This window comes from Pseudopipra pipra, chromosome 13, assembly GCF_036250125.1.
Source record: "Pseudopipra pipra isolate bDixPip1 chromosome 13, bDixPip1.hap1, whole genome shotgun sequence".
Classification (NCBI taxonomy): domain Eukaryota; kingdom Metazoa; phylum Chordata; class Aves; order Passeriformes; family Pipridae; genus Pseudopipra; species Pseudopipra pipra.
Window position 1 is genome coordinate 2,325,322 of NC_087561.1, and position 18,326 is coordinate 2,343,647.

An 18,326-nucleotide genomic window follows, 5' to 3' on the forward strand; every position below is an offset into this window, starting at 1 on the left:
AGAACACTTGTGGAGCACAAATGTGAATAAGCACACGCTGTGGAAATACTATAATAAGTGCATTTATTTACACGGCCTCCTCTCTCCCTCCCTGCCTCAAAAGGCTGAGGAACAGGAGGAAAAAGCCAGTCCACCCCAACAGTGTAAAGGCAGTGCCCATCTCTCTCCCTTCCCCACCCTGAGATTAATGGACCTGCACATTAACTCCCAACAGTCCTTCGCTGTCCCAGGTACAACCAAGGAGTTCCCACGGCTCACTGAACTCCACAAGGTTCCTGGTTATCCACCCTCACGTGGCAGGGGGGTTCTCTGCAGCAGAGGAGCTGGGGATGGCAGCATCAGCCTCTGGCAAATGCTTCTTGCTTTTCCCAAATTCAATCACCAGTGGCTTCCCCTGCAGGTTGTACCCGTTCAGCAGCTGCAGGGCACTCTGGGCAGACTCAGTATCTGCAACAAGACAGAACACAGTGGGCACAGGTCACCCAGCACATGCTGGGACAGCATCACTTCTGCTCTGATAAATCCTCTTCCAATCCAGGGAAAAGACTGATGTGAGAGGGAGAGGAGGGAGTGAATTCCCCTCCTCCTCCTTGGAGAGCAGGCTTGGCAGCAGCCCAGTGCCCTGGGGGAAGATGTGGCACCTTTGGGGGTTGGGGAAGAACTGAGAGGCACAAGGGAAGCAGCACAGCAACTCACCAGGGAAGGTGATGAAGGCCTGATCCCTCATCCGCCCGCTGAGGAGGCGGAACTGGATCAGTGGGCTGTCCTCCTTCTGGAACCGGGCAAACAAGGACACCAGGTCCTTCATTGTCACTCGAGGGCCCAGGTTCTTCAAATACAGCACCTGATCCAGGGACACAGAGGGTCATCCCTTGCCATGCAAAGACACCTTTCAGCCTGGTCCCAAGTCTGTGCAGATCAAGGGTGTGAACTAGTTCAGCCCCTCTGCCACCCCAGAGCCCTCACACCCGCATTCTAATGATGATGTTTGGAAGATGGGTGGGTGCACATAAAAAGGCAGCTCTGAACTCAAGGCATCCCTGTGCTTACCTGCACCGAGTGCCAACAGTTTCAGTTACTTTTAAAATGCAGCAAGCTTCAGCTATCAGTTAAGCACAGCTAGTCTCAGCCAGGTCCAAAAAGAGAGCACATCTTAGCTGGTGACTCGCTGGGGTCAGGAAGGCTGGGCTGAGAAGCACAACTCTTTGCCAGGCCTGTCACCTCCCAGTACAGCCCAAGGTCCCCTTCCCTCCCAGAGTGCAGGCTTCTCTCCCTTGGTCTGGAGGATCAGCCAAGCAACCTCCCGGCAACAGCAGAGGAGCCTTCTCCTGCTGACACAGCTTCAGGGCGTGCTAGTGAGCCAGAACAAATCCTGGTCCATCTCAGCTTACCTTGCTGGGCTCCCCTGGATGGTAGGACGAGAACCTGGGTATCTTCCGGAGTTCTTCCTCTGAGAGGCGGTTCTTGAGGATCTCCTCTTCTGGGACAAACTCTACAGGCTCCTTGATAATCACTGGCCCTGGAGGGGACTGGTGGGGCTTTGTTGCAGGAACGCTGGGACTTGCTGCCTGTTCTGCTTGCTCTTCCTGGTCTGGAGGTGACGAGTCCCCGGTCACAGGCCCCTGCAGGGCCAGGGAAGGGCACAAGCAGGGGTCACTCTTAGCAGGCTGGACTTTTTCAGGGCACTTCTTGCTCAGCAGCTCTTGGTAAACGCTCTCCAGATGAACCATGGGGTCCTTTTCATCTGTTCCCTTCTTCTGAGTGTCATCTAATTCATAACAGAGAAACACGGTAACGTGACTACCACCAAGAACCTGGGAAACACAGAGACTGCAGGAAGAGACACGGAGAGGAGAAACCCTGCCTCAGCCCAGCCTCTGAGCACCTGTCAACCAGGCCCTGCAGGTTGTCTAAAACAAGAAGAGCAGCCCCAGCAGCCAGCAAGTGCTGGTCTCCCAGCTCAGGATGAACCTGCAGAGAGCAGCAGCTCCACCAGTGCTATGTGCAGAGCTCATTTCTTCCAGAGGTGTCCTCACCAGCTTATCTGCAGACACATTTCAGCACATTCCAGTGACTCCTTCGATACACCTTCCTCCTCCTGCGTGCATGGCCAGGATGTGCCATGCTGCCTTTCTACACCTCTACATGCAATAGAAACTTTTTGCTTCCAGAGACATCAGATTAAGCTCCTGGGTGTAAAGAAGGTCCATGGCATGGACTGATCAGTGATCTCTTATGATTTACTTAATGGAAATGAGGACAAAGGTGAGAGGGGCATCTCCCAGCCCACAAACCTCAACCTTGCTGCCTCTTGGTTTTGCTAAATGCCACAACACTGACACCCAAGGAGGGAATAGGGGTCAGAGGATTCTGGGTCAGCTGGACATTACAGCTTGAGCAGCTTCAACACTTATCAAAGGGATGTTTTGGGAGCTAAGGGTAGAGACGTTCCCCCTCACCTTCTACTGAACACTGTTACATACAAAAATCAGCCTGGGCTTGAGCTTCACGCCCACGTGTTCTCCAGCTAAAGCAGCCTGGAGCAGCTTTTGCCATCTCTGCACAACACTTGACTCTTTGTCTAGAAAAGTCACATTAAGCCACAGGTTTAGGGACACCACCACTAGGGTGGAAAGTGCTGTCATCCCATGGACACAGTACAGGGAATCCACAACCGGATCCAATTCCACTTCAGAGAGGAGCCTTTAACAAGTCATTCCTACTCTCACCTGCTCTGTGCCTTTGCTTCCTTCCCCCCCTAGTTAGACTGCAGTTTTCAGATCTTTAGGCTTTACCAAAGCACAACTCCAGCCCCTCTTCCACACCCCGAGCTGGGCTCTGCAGTATGTGCAGCACATCCATGAGACCCATGCTCCCCAAAAAGCTGCATTTTACAAGGCTCTATATTAAACCCTTTGGAGAACCAACTCTCTCTCTTCTCCTGTAAGAGAGGAAAATATCCCCTCCCACACAGGACCAAAACAGAACCACATCTTCAGGGACAGAAGGCCAGACAGAGACGTGTTGGACTCCCACACAGCCTGGCTCTCCGTGCTGGAGCTGAGGCAGGAAGAGCCCTGAGCCCCCAGACCTTCATGGTAGAGTGCCCGGAGGAAGGAGTGGCGGTCTGTTCCCTGGAAAAGGGCATTCTCAATCTCCATCTCCCTCCGGCTCAGCTGCTTGCTGCCAGCAAACCTCTGTGGCAGAGCCAGGATGCGCTGCCGCTCTTCCATCTTCTCCTGGATGGCATGGAGCCGGTCCTGCGTGGCCTCTGGGGCCGCCCCCAGCCCAGAGCCCTGGAAGACAAGCACAGCTTTGCTCAGGAACTGGCCTCCTCCTCAGAGGCTCGGCCAGCAGCCAAACTTCACACCCCCCAGCCCTGCAGTGGGTGCAACCAGGAACCACCCCCAGAGAGCAGGGCACCAACAGGTCCTGTTACTGCAACCACTCAGAAAGCTCAGGTCTTGAGAGAAGTGGAGAAACAGCCCCTTCCTCCTGACCTTTCTGTGCTGCTTCCCTTTCCCGGGCCTGACTCCCTCTGTCCCTGCAGTCCTTGCCTCTGACAGGTACAGCCATTTTACAGAGCCACCTTCAGTAACTGCACAAACCCCTTTGGCAATTCCTTCCCCATTCCTACAGCACTCCCCAACTCCAGTTTCCACCAAGCTTTTTATTTTATGACCTTTTATTCTACGACCTCCTCACTGGGAGAACATTATTTGCTGGAAAGTGGACCCCAGGCTGCCATTTGGCACCTGAGGGTAGATTTATGCTGAGGACTAAGCCCTGACCAGCATCACTCAAGCCAACTTCCAGGAACCACACAGTGAGTGCAGCACAGACCTCACCTGGCTGCACATGAGCATCCCTGGATAACTAAACCTCATTGCACGGGGCCAGGCCAAAAGCACAGCTGCTGAAAGAGCATTTCTGTTCCTCCATCCACCTCGATCAGAATCCAGGCAACACACTTCTATGGGATGGATTTTCTTTTCTCAAATTCAGTTTGAGAATTACTGTGGCAGATCCTTCTGCCTCAGGCAAGAAACCAGGCTTTCTCCCTGCACTTAGCACAACCTAACAAAGACTTTCCCATGGTACCTCTGCCCCACATCTGCGTGGCTTCCATTCACCATTTCACAGCTTCCCTGAGGCACAAAAGCCTGTTTACATGGAAAAGCAATTCCCAGAAATCATTTGTAGTACTTTGTTTTCAAAAAAGCTGCCACTTAGCAGCTGAAAATAACAGAAATCTGCACTCAGTACTTTGCCAAGAGCTCCCCGGGCAATCTGAAGTTCTCTCTGTCTCAGCTGACATTCCTCATCATTCTTGGTGGAATCTTTCATTCAGGGCCTCCATGTACAAAGCTGCACATCACCACCTGACTTGGGCTTTCTCTCTCTCACAATATTCTTCTTCTCTCACAAGTGGTAGAAGACATACCCTAATGTCACTGGTTCCCTCTGTCAGAGCAGTGTTTTCCATGCTAATCTTTATTTCTAACCATCCCAGAACTGATTGCATACTAAATGTTGGTACCAAAAACAACTGGTACTGTTGACAATAATTTTCATTCTTAAACTTACACCACCCCTCTCTAAACCAGGCTTTAATCAGGCCCCAGAAGGGCTGAGTTTCATTTAAACACCAAAGCAAACAATGACTTCAGCTGAAGGGAGGCTGATTACCAGAAACACCTTTCTCCTGCACACAGCTATCACTCATGAAGAGGAGACAGAGGGAATCCAAGGGTCAGCCCAAGTCCTGGTTTGCACCTTCTAGTTTACCAAACTGAGAGCAGCACACTCCAGTGCACCTGACACAGGACAACCCCAAAAGCCCCTTGTCTCAGGAATGTGAAAGAAAAGGGTAAAGGTGGGGGAAGGGGATAAACCTGCTTTTGCACTGCTCTGCTGCAAACAGAGAGGAGTCTGGCCTTCACATCACACACTGGGTTTGAAAGCCCTGCACTGCTATTTTCACAGGGCTGTTCCAAGGCCCTTGAAGCACCTGCAAGCCCCTAAGGAGAATACACAAAATCCTCCCTTACAGACAGCTATCCCAAGCCAGTGATGGGATCCAGGGATGTATCAGGATACTGAAAGGAGGAGGTTGAGGCGCTTCGAAATGTTTCCTCCTTCTTCTCTTCCAGCCTTTAAGTCCTACTTACACAGGTATAAGCAGGTGAAATTATTTGCTTGAGATTATCAAAGCAGAAGCAGGAATATAGTCAGGTCCTGCTGTGTTCTAAAGGACCCACTCCTCGTTCCACTGTGGCTTTTAACATAGACCACTCCAGCAAAGAAAACACACCAGAAGAAATGTGGGATCATGCTGGATATAAGCAGCAGCCATTCTTTACCAGAGGGCTTACAAAGGACTGGAATTTTCTACCTGGGTGCTGCAGGGTTAGAGAGAGGGATCCAACCACACTCACACGAGAGCAGAGCATGCCCACCTTCCTTGCTGAAGTCCGGTTCTTCCAGAGCAGAATCTCCGAGTCGGAGAGCCCCAGCTCCCGGAGAGAGGAAGTTTCTTTGTTGCTCTCCTCCAGGGCCTGGAACTGTGACAAGGTCAAAGCCCCCGCAGCCTCCTCCCCAAAAGGCTTGTAAAAAGCTGCAGGGGCAAAGCATCTTCGCTTCGACTTGCACCTGTGACCCAAAGCAACACAATGGCACAAACAGCTCAGCACTGACAAACTGGGGGGACAGGAAGGGGCTGGACTCCCTCCCCAGCCACACCCGGAGCAGACCAGGACTTACTGCTCGATGGAGACAGTGGTATCAAGCTGCTGCTGAAGGAGGGTCTTCAGCTGCCTCTCCCCTTCTGTCTCCAAGTCTTCCAGGAGAAGCTCATCACTGGACAGGCTGCTGTTGACCCTGAGGCACACAAGCCCAGCACAGAGGTGGTCAGTAAGGCAATGGGGAGAACACTGCTCAAAGCACATCCCCCCTACAACCTCTCTACCTCTTTGGCTGTTTTAATGGGAATTAAAGCACAACACAGAGCCAAAACTACTCGACCAAAGCTCCCACTAATGTTACTTGAAAAGCCAACAGACCGGGGACTACTCTGAGAACATTAAAGTACCCTAGGGACTCTTACGGTGTTTTTATTTTGGTAGAGGTATTATTATTATTATTATTATTATTATTATTATTATTATTATTATTATTATTATTATTATTATTATTTCGGTAGAGCTTTATTATTATTGTTGTTGTTGTTATTATTTGGGGGTTTCTTGTTTTCTTCTTTTAGATCACATGCAATAATTTTTATTGCCGTACAACTGCTTTGCATCACTCTCTAAAACGGGCACTGTCAGTTTCAAAAGGAGCCGCAAAAGAAAGAAAACCGCGAGGACGAAGGGAAGCTCTGAATTCCAGCAGCGCTCCATGGAAAGCTCAAGCTCCCTTTTCCCTTCTCACCGCATCCCCCGCCTTGTCCGGCGGTCAGACCCGGCTCTGACAGCGGGGCCGTGCCGGGCTCAGCCCCCCCGTGCCGGGGCAGCTCCGCCAAGGCGGCTGTCGGTGACCCCCCGGCGGAGGGGCTGAGGCCGGACGGGCAGTCTGGGACCCCGGAGGTGCAGTCTGGGACCCCGGAGGTGCAGTCCGGGACCCCGGGGACCCCCCTCACCTGCGCATGGCCCCGGCGCTCCCCGCGATCCCGCCGATCCCGGGACTCCAAGCCCCGGCAGCGCCCGCGGCCGCGCGCGGAGCGCCGGGAGCCGCGGCCCGGAAGGAATAGGAGAACTCTGTTTCTGGGAGAAACAGGGAGTTTGCCCCGGCACGGCCGAATGAAGGAGCGCTGTAACCTCAGAGAAGCCCTAGGGAGGTCAGGCGAGGGGTGTAACGCGAACAAGCGGGGTGCGAACTGAGCGCTGTGTGACCCAGGCGAGATGAAGAACAAACGCGACGGGTTTGGGCGGTGGAACACTGACGCTGTGCCTGCTCCAGAACCGAGGTCAAGACGACGAAGAAGACCCGGAAGGACCAAAAAAAAAAGGACTTCGAATAAGGGTGCGGCTGTGTAAACCAAACTGATGAGGTAAGAGAATATCTAATGAACATGTGAACAGTATGTGTAATAAAAAGCCCTATCTACCTGTCATCTGGCACCTTCGATTAGAGGAGCTATCCTCCGAACCTCCAGCGTGCTGAATAAAGAATGCTCTCTTCAACACCTACAAATTGGTTGTTTAGAAGTTTGTTTCTGCTGCTTTTCGGTGTCAGGACCATCCGGGAGAGCCACGCACCCGTTTAACCCCTGCTGCTGCCAGTAACTGCGGTGAGCAGTGCCTTCCCCTCCTTCAGGGACACTGCTAGGCAAGGCAGGTGTGGTGCAGCAGAGGAAAGTAAATATAACATTTGCACCCCTTTGGTACTTTGCAGAACAGCTCGAAGTGCAAAGAATTGAGCATGAGGGCACCTCTGCTAAGTATGTGACCGTTAACCTCCCTCGATTAGTAAAAATAGTTTGGAATGTGCATTACAGTCACACTCGTGGTCCCTCTGGATGGTATCCCTTCCCTCCAGTGTGTGACCGCAGGACACAGGTGTCATGTGCAAAGTGGCTGAGAGTGCCCTCAATCCCACTGTCCCTGTCACCAGCACAGCTGATAAACAGTGCCAGTCCCAACCCTGAGGACAGCACTCATCACTGCTCCCCACTGGGGCATCAAGCCCTTGAACACAACTCTCCGATCCCCCATCCACAGAGGGGTCCATCCATCACATCCACATCTCAACAGTTCAGAGACAAGGATGTCACCCAGGACGGTGTCAGACGCCTGGCACAAGTCCAGGTAGATGACAGCAGTTGCCCCTCCCTCATCCACGCTGACTGGTTATCAACGTGACAGGCAGCAGCACGGCCACACACGGACACTCCGGGCACACCGCGGGGTCTCGCTGCCTCTGGAGAAGGTGAACCCTCCCGGGCGGACACGGCGGCGCCCCGCCCCTGCCCGCTGTCGGCGGCCATTGGTCAGTCTCGCTGCCACTCACAGTCCCGCTGCTCCGATTGGCTCTTCTGGCGGCGCGGGGCGGGGCGTTGCTATGGGGACGAGGACGCTCGTGAGGGGTCCGTCGCTGAGGGGCCGTGGCCGCCCGGCAGCGGGGCCGCGGGGACGAAGGGTTTTCCTCGGGGGTTCGGGTCCGCTCGCCCTCCGCCGGGACCGCAGCTGGGTCGGTCCGAAGCCTGGCGGTTGGGCAGAGATCCTTCGGGGAGTTTTGCCGGGTTACGTGTGACGCGGTGTCTGCTGTAAGGCCCGAGCCGTGCTGGCAACACGAGCCAGCGGAGCAAAAGAGTCCGTGCTGTGGGCGCGGAGAGAAGAGGTTGGTTGTTCTTTCCTCGGGTTCGCTGAACCCGAAGGAAAGGCACGAAGCTGAGTCAGGGGAGGTTTAGGTTGGATCTCAGGAAAAGGTTCTTCCCCCAGAGGGTGGTTGGGCACTAACAGGCTCCCCAGGGCAGTGGGCACGGCCCCAAGGCTGCCAGAGCTCCAGGAGGGTTTGGACAACGCTCCCAGGCCCATGGTGGGAGTCTTGGGGTGTCCTGTGCAGGGCCAGGACTTGGACTCAATGATCCTCATGAGTCCCTTCCAACTCATCCCATTCTGTGATTCTGTGTTCCATTATATGTTTTTTGTCATCACACAAAGTTATCCTTCCAGGACACACAGTTGAGAAAATGTGCTTTACAGACTGTACAAAACACACCTGGTTTTCTTGTTATCTGTCACTTGTTTTTTCCTGCATAGGTGAGCAGTGGGTATGGATATGGACAGTGTTTCTTCAGGCTCTTCCCTGCAGTGCCTTGCCAAATTACTCCGTGATGCTCAAGAAGAGGAGGAGGAGGAGGATGTGGTGAGAATAAGAATTCATAAGAATTGCTGCTTCTTTTACATACTGTACCATAGCCTAACCTTGTTAAACGAGGAAAAGCAAATCTCTCCTTCCCCAGAGAGTGTAAAAAGAGAATGAAAATTCTAGAAGGTTTTGGACTGACTGGAACAGCTGGAAGATACTTTTAGAGTAACAAGCTCTTGAGGGAGAGAATAATGAAGATGCCCCAGGAAAACAAGGACAGATTGTGAGCACAAAATATGAGGGAAGTTTAATTTTTCAGCCTGAAGGAAATGAGAACACCTAGCTGAAAGAGCCTGAGAAACTTTAGACTTCTCCCTACTTTTCCCTGAAGCCTGCTGGAGATGAAGGCAATTACAGCTAAATACTTCATATGATGGGAAAAAAGTTGCTGCTCAACTTCTGAGTAAAGTTATCCAGAGGCAACTGAGTGTACTAATTGTGTTTGTCAGGCATTGAAGAACTGCAGAGAAAATTGATCACTGAAGTGCAATAGATATTTTGGTGGTTGTAGAATAGTGAAAGGTGAATAATCATTCTAAGGTGAATAATCTGAATGGATAATGAGAGAAAGATCTCTCCATTCTTCTGTAGCAATTCATCTCAGGACAAGATGAGGAACACAGCTTTTGAAAAAACTGCATTGTTCCTGCAGCAATGCCTGTGTGCTGGGGAGAAATATTCCCAGGAGCCCCACAGGTGCCAGTGATGTGAAAGGCCTCTGTGAAGGCTCAAAACTTTGCCAAGTTTCTTGGAATTTTGAACAAATCTTGTTATGACATGGATGACAAAAATGGCAAATGCCTCAGTGTTCTTCCAAATCACTCCTCAACAAAGAGACAGCTGGCTGACCCAGCAGTTGTGCCCCAGGGCACAACTTGGAAATGGGAGTAATATTTGGGATAAAGGGGGTGCATGTCCCTTGAAATTTCCTTTCAGTAGGGTATAGATGTTGTCCTTCACACTCCAACTACCCTCCAGCTGTTTGATGCCTGCCTTTTAAAACTACCATTATTGCTGTACATCTCTGCAGTAAACATCCTGATTCTAAAAGAATTTGTTTACATCTTATTAATAAAATGAATGGCACTTCAGAGACAGAAATGGAAAATTGCCACAAGGGATGTCAATTAAGTCTGAGTCAATCTGGGTAAATTGAAATCTTTATTTTGATTTAATTTAATGCTCTGTGCATATGAGGCACTTTTATCGAACCAGGGAATCTTCATATATAGAGAAATGCCTCATATTGGCCTATTAGCACTAAATTGATTCATAATTAGAGGAAAATATTGTTGCCTTATATGATCTCTACTGTCAAAAGGAATCCAAATGCTATGATGGGGTTTTCATGTAGAACCCTTGGTTTCCTGTAATATTTTCATGGCAGGCAAAGCATGAAAATTTTGCCAGAATGCCATGGAAACTAAAACTCAAAAAGCACATCTGTCTGTATTACTGGGCTTCTGGAGTCCTGCTTAAGCCCAGTGTGTCAAGGTCACTGTCTGCTGTGTGAGAGTGAAGAAGAAAATATTCAGTGGTTCAGTCATGAAACTCTGGGATAATGTTTTGTGGATTCTAGCAGGGATTTGTTTGACCTCAAATACAGATAGCATTTTATATTTACTGACATTATGGTTATAACTGAGCTTGGCTCCACCAGAATTGGTTGATCCATTTGCCTTTTTTGCAGTCACGCTGCAGTTCTGTTGGTGCCATGACTCCTGGGAGTATTGGACCAGTAAAGAAAGAGACCACTGGTAAGGAGGAGTGTTTGTGTGCTTTAGCATTCAGTCCTGTGTCAGCAGACTTAAACAGCTGTAGTAAATTACCACTGAAGGGTTTGCTTCAGTAAGAGTGGTCATCGACCTTTGAGATGGACTTTGCACCACATTTTTGCAGTTACTCTGTAAAATTATTCTTTTCCTGAAAGCTTAACTGTAAAATATGCAAAGAGAAGCAGAAAGGGTTCTAAAACCCTCCAAGTTTTAAATTTACCAGCTTACTAGAAAAAATACTTTTCCATGCAGGACAGGCATAAATCATACTAGTCTGCCCATAAACTTTCTTCAGCACTTTAATTAATGGGAAAAAATGGATTTCTGTGTTAGGAGGAGGTCCTCTTGTAAATCTCTGTTCACTGAAAAAATCTTATGTCAGGGGGCTTGGGGGAGATTAGTATTTTGTCCTTTTACACTTTATCCATTTTGAAGCATTTGATGTTTTGTGCCTAAAAGGAGGATTTTTTGGACCTAGAGGTTGTGTAAAGGAGATTTAAGTGAAAGGAAAACATCCTCCCTCTGCAAATCCTCATTCATAAGATACTGAGGTAAAGGAGACTGTAATTACCTAGAATGCTTTTAATGCAAAGGTTTTTCTAAAACCCAGAAATAGTTTTTTTCTAGGCTTTAGAAATGGCTTTTCTATTCTTTTTTTTTTTTTTTCCAAAATTGTAGAACAATATTCTAAGTTTTCAACAAACCTAGAGGAACAGAGACATTTCAAAAAGGTGACAGTGGGATTTTTCCTCATCCCATACAGGTACTTTTCAAATGAAATCTGAAAACAGGAAAACTATTTGGAATACAGAGGAGGTCCCAGAAGGATCTGAGTTTGATGATACCTGGGACCCCAGGGAACAGCCAGAGTAAGTGAGCTGAGACTGCCTGCACGGGCTTTACACAGCCTTAAATTTAATGAGATTTAAGCAGCATCCACTGCACTGGGGTGGCACAGCCTTCTGAAGAGCTCGTGTTGCAGAGGAAGAAAGGAAGGATATCAGTGTTGCATCTAAAGCAACGTGAGAGGAGTGGTTTTAACGCTTCTCTTCAAACCTTCTGATCTCGTAACAGAAACATGGTGTTGATTTTTCCTATCATAAGTTTACGTGCAGCGTCAGTTACTTGTATAAAGTGGGATTAGGAGGGGAAGTAGGTCAGCAAAATGATTTACTAGCTTGAAAATATGCCATTTATGTGAAATACTTGCTTTTTTCCTGCTGCAACCAAGATGGATCTATTTTTTCACACTCATAAATTCATAAAGTACTCCAACTTGTATTTGCATTTCAAAGATTTAAGCTCTGTAGAGACAAATAGTACTGCAGGAAGGAAAGCTGTATGCAGGCAGTTTTGAGCTTTTAAATTCTGTCATCTTGGTCTGTCAAAGGGACAACCTAAAACCAGAGCCTTTTCTCTTGCTTGTAGAAAAACAGTAACAAAAATGTTCTTGAAATGGATACAATCAGGCATGTCATTTGTAGAGGTCAGGAAGCCCTCAGGGTCAAGGCATAAAGCAGCTTTTGCATTTGTAATTGTTGTGTTCCAATGCCATATCCTGGGGTGTATAATGCTGGAGCAGATGGACTGTAGCCTGTGAAGCTGCACATTGTACACTGGTTTGTAGGCCAAAATCCTCATTTTTCTCTGCATGTGAGTCATGGTGTGAGGTGTTTGGTTTCCTGATCTAAACACAGGAGACACACCTGAACTTGGACTCAGCATTTCTCACAATGATTTGGCACTCACCCTCACACACAGCTGTTCTTGAGGTGGTCACCTGTGAGGTGACCTCACACCTCTTTGTGTTAGGGGCACAACAGAAGCTTTTCCCGTGCCTTTTTCTGACCCTTCCCCTCCCCAGTGCTTCTCTAGCCTCAAACATTTGTGACTCATTGCACAGATGAAGAGAGCATATAAGTCTTTATAACAGTTCATCAAATGAAGTGGGGCAAATGTCCCACAAGGAAAACAGATGGCTACAGCAGTGCATCCAGAGCTATGAGACACTTTTGTCATTGATTTGGGAATTATTACATTTGCAGATGCCCACTGGAGATGTGAAAGACTTTCCATACACTCTTTCTAACAGCTTAGACAAGTGATCCACCCCACTTATTTTGTTGAATTTAGTAGGAGTAACATATGTTATAAATACAAATTTAGTTTGTATTTCCTCATTCATTAATTATCAAGAGCAAGGAAGTTTGTGATTGTACATTTTGTAGATGTGAAGGGGAAGAAAATAAATGTTGGCTGAATGCAAAACAATTGCAATCTGACTGAAGAGTGTTGTGCTCAGGCTGCAAGAATACGTTGAAGGGCAGAACAGATCACAGGTGGTAATTGTGACAGCCCCCTTTTCAAATCCATTTCCCAAGAGTTTGTGGTGTTTGCCTAATTGATAAGTGTTGTATTCACTTAGGATGCATTTCCCGATCCCACAAAGGCTGGTTAGGGAAGTAGAGGCAGCATGGGGAGTGCCTTGGAAGGTGGAGTGAAAGATATTCACCTGTATTCTGACTCCCTCAGTCATGGCTGTGAACAGAAACCCAGTGCAGATGGACTGAAGCCTTGAAGGGAGACTGAAAAGGAGGAGAGACAACATGATGGAGATATTTACAGTCCTCTAAAAATGACAACCTCCTTTAGTCTCCTGCCCCTTCTCCAGTGTTCTTAGGCAGTGACTTCTCTTTCTCAGGTATGAGATTTTATTCAAACAGTCTGTGGGAACAGAGGATGTCTTCTTTGGGATGACAGGGAAGGACCCCTCCACCGCCTGCTGTGAGGATATAGTGGTGAGCTGAGCCTGGATCTTCAATCCCTTCTTTTTGCTCTTTTTCTGCCTTTTTCCCTCTTCCCAACTGCTTGAGGGACAGACTGTAAACACCAAACTGTGCTTCTGCCTTTGGCCTCCTTGTAGTTCTTCAAGCATTTGTGGATGATATTTACACTTGCTAACCTGGGGAACTCGTGTATCTCCTCATGAACCAAGTGTACTCCAGGGAATCTATGCAAATGCATGTGCCATGTATGAACTTAAGGGAAATAAAATGTAGCTCTAAGCAGAAGTTTCATCTTGGATACAATTTTGGAGGGGAGAGGGGCTGGGAAGGAGATTGTTTTCATCTGCCTGCATTTTTCACAAGGTTTATGGGTTAGCAGAATGCTACAATACTGGCAGTCCTTAAAGTTACAGGTGTCAGATCCTGTCCCATCATTATATAATCAGATACCTCCTTGGTTTCTGAACTTCAGGATGGGTGGAACTGCTGTGTTATTTTTCTAGCAGAAGCAAACTTTCCCTGCAATACACAAAGCCTGAGGCTTTTGCTAGATATAGAATATCTCTCAAGCACATTGGCAGCTCAGGATTTTTAAGAAAATAGGATGTCAATAGACATCACTAAGCTATTGAAAGCAATGATTATCACCCTCATATATTCTGTGATACAAATTACCTACTCAAAATGTTGCTCTTTGACACTAGCATCAAAATATTCATGAAGGTGAGATCTTTTATGGCTTGTAGGGCTACATATGTAATCAAAGCTTTGCCTCTACCCATCGTTTCAGATTAAAATCAAGCTGCCAGAGACAAAGTACTCAGACATCACATTAGATATCCAGGACAAGGTTCTTGACCTTCGAACTCCCAAAAAGTAAGTGTAACACAATTGATAGAAGTGCAGTACAGTTAATACCTTGTTTGAAATGAGGTTTAAGCAAGCCTTCAAGTGAAGGCTGTCTGGAAAGCAACGTTACAGATGGGGATCAGATTTATTAATTGCACATGAGAAATAGATATAGACAAAAGCAACCACAGGTGTGCACTGTGCTGGCTTTGAGTCTCTGATGCTGCCAAGTAAAAAACAGCTTTAAGACAGATTTTGGCTACTTAAACAACAAGGCCTCAAGGGCCCAAAACATCTGGCAAATAGCTGCCCAGGTTCTTGAAGGACATCTTGTCTAGTATTTCTAAACAGTAATTTGTGCCAATACATGACTGAAGGTGGTAAAAAATGTGCAGATACCTTTTCAGAAGCTGAAAGCCAAATTATGGACATATCCAGGCATGGATGCAGAGATGAAAAAATTACAAGTTTTCCCCAAAGATATTTCCTTTGAGTTCTTTTTATGGGGCTATTTCAAGCCTACGAAGATAATCCGCTGACTGTTGGACTTTTCAGCCTTCCTCTGTCTTTCCCTCAGTGTACAATTGTCCTGCCTGAGATTGCCAGATAATTCCCATGTCTGTTTTGCTTGAAGTCCTTTTTCAGAAAGAGTGCTGTCATAAGAAAGCTTAATCCTCTCTGGACTGACTTGCTGTATTGAAAGGGATGTGGGAAGATCTATATGTGAATAGCTTTCTTCAAATAAATTCAAGGTGCAGGCCATGGATTAAGGCCAAAATAAGTTTTGTCTCTAGTAGACTAACTACAGAAAAGCCATTTTTCTCACAGCTAAAGCCAGGCAAAGTCAGTTACCCCGTGCTTGGTTTTAACCCAAAGATGCAACAGAGCAGAAGAAAGTTTGGAAGAGCTAGTTCTGAAGTGGAAAACTGGGAGGAATAATTGTTCAGCTAATGATTTGCAGAACCTATGGGCAGTAAAAAAGGTGGCTTAATGCAATACTGCAGATGTAGGAAAACCTCAGCATCCTTTTTCTTTTGCAATTCTATCTTTTTGGTGACTCAGATCTGCCATTACCTTCTCAGTACCCAGCTGTCTCTAGTCACAAGCCTGGCAAATAAAAAGTTCACCGTAAAGCTAATGGTTGCTTGGGTACAGCCTGAACCAGTGCTGCTTTACAAATATAACTGCAAGCCTTCTCAGTATGAAAGAAACAACCAAGATTTCAAGTTATGTGTGCTGAAAAACACTGTTCTCTCACAGATGGGTAGGAAGACTCAAAGGAACTGCTCCCAACTCTGTAGTCCTGGGGCTGCTTCTAAGGCAAGCAGATTTTAAGGACTTCTCCAAATTATAGGAAATGTCTTCCTTCAATAGTTGTGGTGCAAAGGTGTTTTTACTGTATTTCTTTCAGCCATGGCTCCTACAAGACAGCTGAAAAGGTCTGAAAAAGAATCAACAAAGCTTAAACCCCACTTTGAAGAAACCCTCATCTATGCTACCATGTTATTTTATTTTGCTGGGCTTTGTAGAGTTTTCCTGGGCAGATCTCTTGATTCTACAGTGTCCTGGATTCTCTTTGCACTGTCAATAGAGTGGAGATCCAAGACTGGCCCATCATTCATATGTTAGTATATAACCCTGGGATAAGAGGGGAAAGAGTTCAGACTCTGCATGAGCAAGTAAGTTTGAACTGTCATCAGTGAGAAGAGCTGAATTAATCTAGACTGAGACATCCTTGGGAAGAGAGAAACCTGGAGGCTTGTCAGCCATTCCAGGGAATGTGTCTGACATAGTATTGGACTGTGGAATAGTTCCTGAGCCCAAGACCCAGCCTTTGTTTTTTGTATAATGTCCCTGAGCCACAGGCAGAGGGGGATCACTGAATTAATCTCCAGTGTAGGTTAAAATCCCAGCAACTTCATCACTGTAAGTCCATTCTCATCCCTGGACTCTGCTTTACAGTGCATTATCAGTGCAGTTCCTCCTTCCCCTGCATTTAAAATGCAGCACTGTGCAAATGCAAGAGCAGTGGGGAGAGCCTGCAATCCATCATTGGAAACCACTGTCACAGCCACAGCCAAAGGGAAGGAATAGCGTTGGAAATGTTTCAGGGACCATGTAGTTGTGCAGCAGGTACTGCAGGAACCCCACAACCTGTCACGGGAACGAGATATCCTGGAACATTCTCTGGGATACTGACTGGAGAATTGCAGCAGTAACTTGCAATGACATCTCAGTTGCTCACCTGGTCTGAGACACTGAAAGTCACTGTGTCTTCTTTTACAGGAAGCTGCTGCTGCACCTCCCCTACCCTGTCAACAGCAAGGAGGGTAGAGCTCGTTTTCTCTCTGAAGAGGAGATCTTGGAAGTCACCTTGAGAGTATCAAGGCAGTTTGATTTCATAAATTTTTCTGACGGATAGAGAGATAGAGAAAGTTTGAAAAAACTAATCTTCTGGTGTGAAGTCTCCTTGAAACCCAACTTGTCATGAAATAGTAGATTGTTTCCCTTGAACAGTCCAGGGGGAATATCTCTGGAGAAAGGAGTCAGGAGGGACACGGCACCCACAGGTACTGAAAGCTGAGCCTGTCTGGTTCTTGTGCTGCTCTGGTTAACTTTCTGCTTCCTTCAGTCTGATACAGGCTCTGTGAATCAGACAGTGGGAGATTACAGTTTTGCCAGCCAGAAAAAGCCTTTTGTGTGGCTGTGGCTGAGAGGTAGCACAGTGAGTGTCTGGTCAATGAGTCCAGTGCTCAGCTACTGTTTGAAGACTTTCAAGTGTTAATATCCTTGCTTGGTCCCCAGTGCTGTGGCTGGGGCCAGTTCAGAATCTCCTTTCACCCTTGGTGAGAAGATCATCAAAGCTCTTCAGGGATCCAAATCCACATGTGAGGCTCCTTTACGCTGGCAGAACAAGTTAACCAACTACAGTTGGATTGTTGAATGTCTCAGCTTTTTTGAACAATTTTTGACAATGTTCAGTGTCTTCCATTCACCTGCTGTCCCTCCAGCTATTTTTCTGATCTTTCCTGATTAATAAAATAATATGTTCTAAGGAAGAGTTCCAGTTACCTCTGACTCTGCCTTCTCTCTATTATGTCCCCAGAGACCTCCTAAAAGTTAAGAGGAGCTTTGCATAACAAAGCATTACTCAAAGGGCTGAAAGGCTGCAAAATCTGTTCTTTGGCCTTCAGGACCAATCTAGAGCTACAGAGATGGGTAACCAAAATGTTTCTCTCACCAGCTTCGGGGCAAATATATTCTTTTAACATTGTTCATCCTGCAGAATACAAAGGTACTTGCTCAGTGATCAAAGTGGAGAGGACAAGCAGGCCCTGGCATGTTAATGGTACACTTAACCAAAACCTTGTAAGCACTTTCAGAGCAAAATGGCTCAGAGTCCTGCATTCTTCTGGTGCAGAAGCAGAGGAGAATAACTGACCATCTAGGTTGCAGACAGCACCCATGCAGCTAAATTTGTGGCAGGCTGTAATGAGAAGATGGATTGAAGACACTAATAGTGAGTTTAAAGGTATATTTTCTGGTTTTTTTCAGGAATTTTCAGAATTTGCAGTATCTTTGTATTAAGACTGCATTATAACACCAGGAAAAATGAAGCTGGTGTCTGGACATTTCAACCACTGCCCTGAAAAGTGGACCCGTTGCTTGGGTCAGAATAATTCTAATCAACTTCTGCTTTAGCTTTAATGGACTGGAAAGCAGATGCCTCAGTTATGATTCATCACAAGCTATTAAATATGCCAATAACACTCAGGGGCTACTCCAATTTGTATTTGCTTAAGTTTCCATAAATTACATTTGAATGTCTCTTATTCCAAAACTGTGGTTGAGGGGAACAATGTAGATGTACAAAAAGGCTGAGATCATTCCTCCTGACTCACTTTTTCCCTCCTGTGCTTGCCAAACAAGCTGTTTCTTGGAAAAAGGTTATCTTTGTGGTCCCTAGACAATATGCTGCTTCGTTTTTGCATCCCTTATATACATTACAAGAAAAGTGGAAGATTGACTGATATTTATACACATG

At 47.0% G+C, this 18,326-nt stretch overlaps 2 protein-coding genes across 6 annotated transcripts; one reads left to right on the forward strand and one right to left on the reverse strand.

Annotated features, from left to right (window-relative positions):
* Positions 1 to 46: 46 nt before the first annotated feature.
* On the reverse strand, positions 47 to 6,770 carry RBM41 (RNA binding motif protein 41). 2 transcript variants are annotated; one of them, XM_064669585.1, is made up of 7 exons: positions 6,641 to 6,770; positions 5,764 to 5,880; positions 5,460 to 5,652; positions 3,092 to 3,296; positions 1,392 to 1,768; positions 697 to 844; positions 47 to 447 (listed from the first exon to the last, which is right to left on the reverse strand). In XM_064669585.1, the coding sequence occupies exons 1-7, from the start codon at positions 6,646 to 6,648 to the stop codon at positions 290 to 292; spliced, it is 1,206 nt and encodes a 401-aa protein (XP_064525655.1). In that variant the 5' UTR covers positions 6,649 to 6,770; the 3' UTR covers positions 47 to 289. The 2 variants fall into 2 exon arrangements, with proteins under 2 accessions (XP_064525655.1, XP_064525654.1); XM_064669584.1 differs by lacking the exon at positions 6,641 to 6,770 and having other exon boundaries at positions 5,764 to 5,963.
* A 79-nt stretch (positions 6,771 to 6,849) lies between these two features.
* Positions 6,850 to 18,051, forward strand: DNAAF6 (dynein axonemal assembly factor 6). 4 transcript variants are annotated; one of them, XM_064669587.1, is made up of 7 exons: positions 6,850 to 7,051; positions 8,763 to 8,868; positions 10,532 to 10,628; positions 11,410 to 11,515; positions 13,348 to 13,444; positions 14,223 to 14,308; positions 16,568 to 17,352. In XM_064669587.1, exons 2-7 carry the CDS (start codon positions 8,776 to 8,778, stop codon positions 16,701 to 16,703), a joined length of 615 nt encoding a protein of 204 aa, XP_064525657.1. In that variant the 5' UTR covers positions 6,850 to 7,051; positions 8,763 to 8,775; the 3' UTR covers positions 16,704 to 17,352. The 4 variants fall into 4 exon arrangements, with proteins under 4 accessions (XP_064525657.1, XP_064525660.1, XP_064525656.1 ...); XM_064669590.1 differs by lacking the exons at positions 6,850 to 7,051; positions 16,568 to 17,352 and adding exons at positions 8,078 to 8,340; positions 17,837 to 18,051; XM_064669586.1 differs by lacking the exon at positions 6,850 to 7,051 and adding an exon at positions 8,080 to 8,340.
* Positions 18,052 to 18,326: the final 275 nt, after the last annotated feature.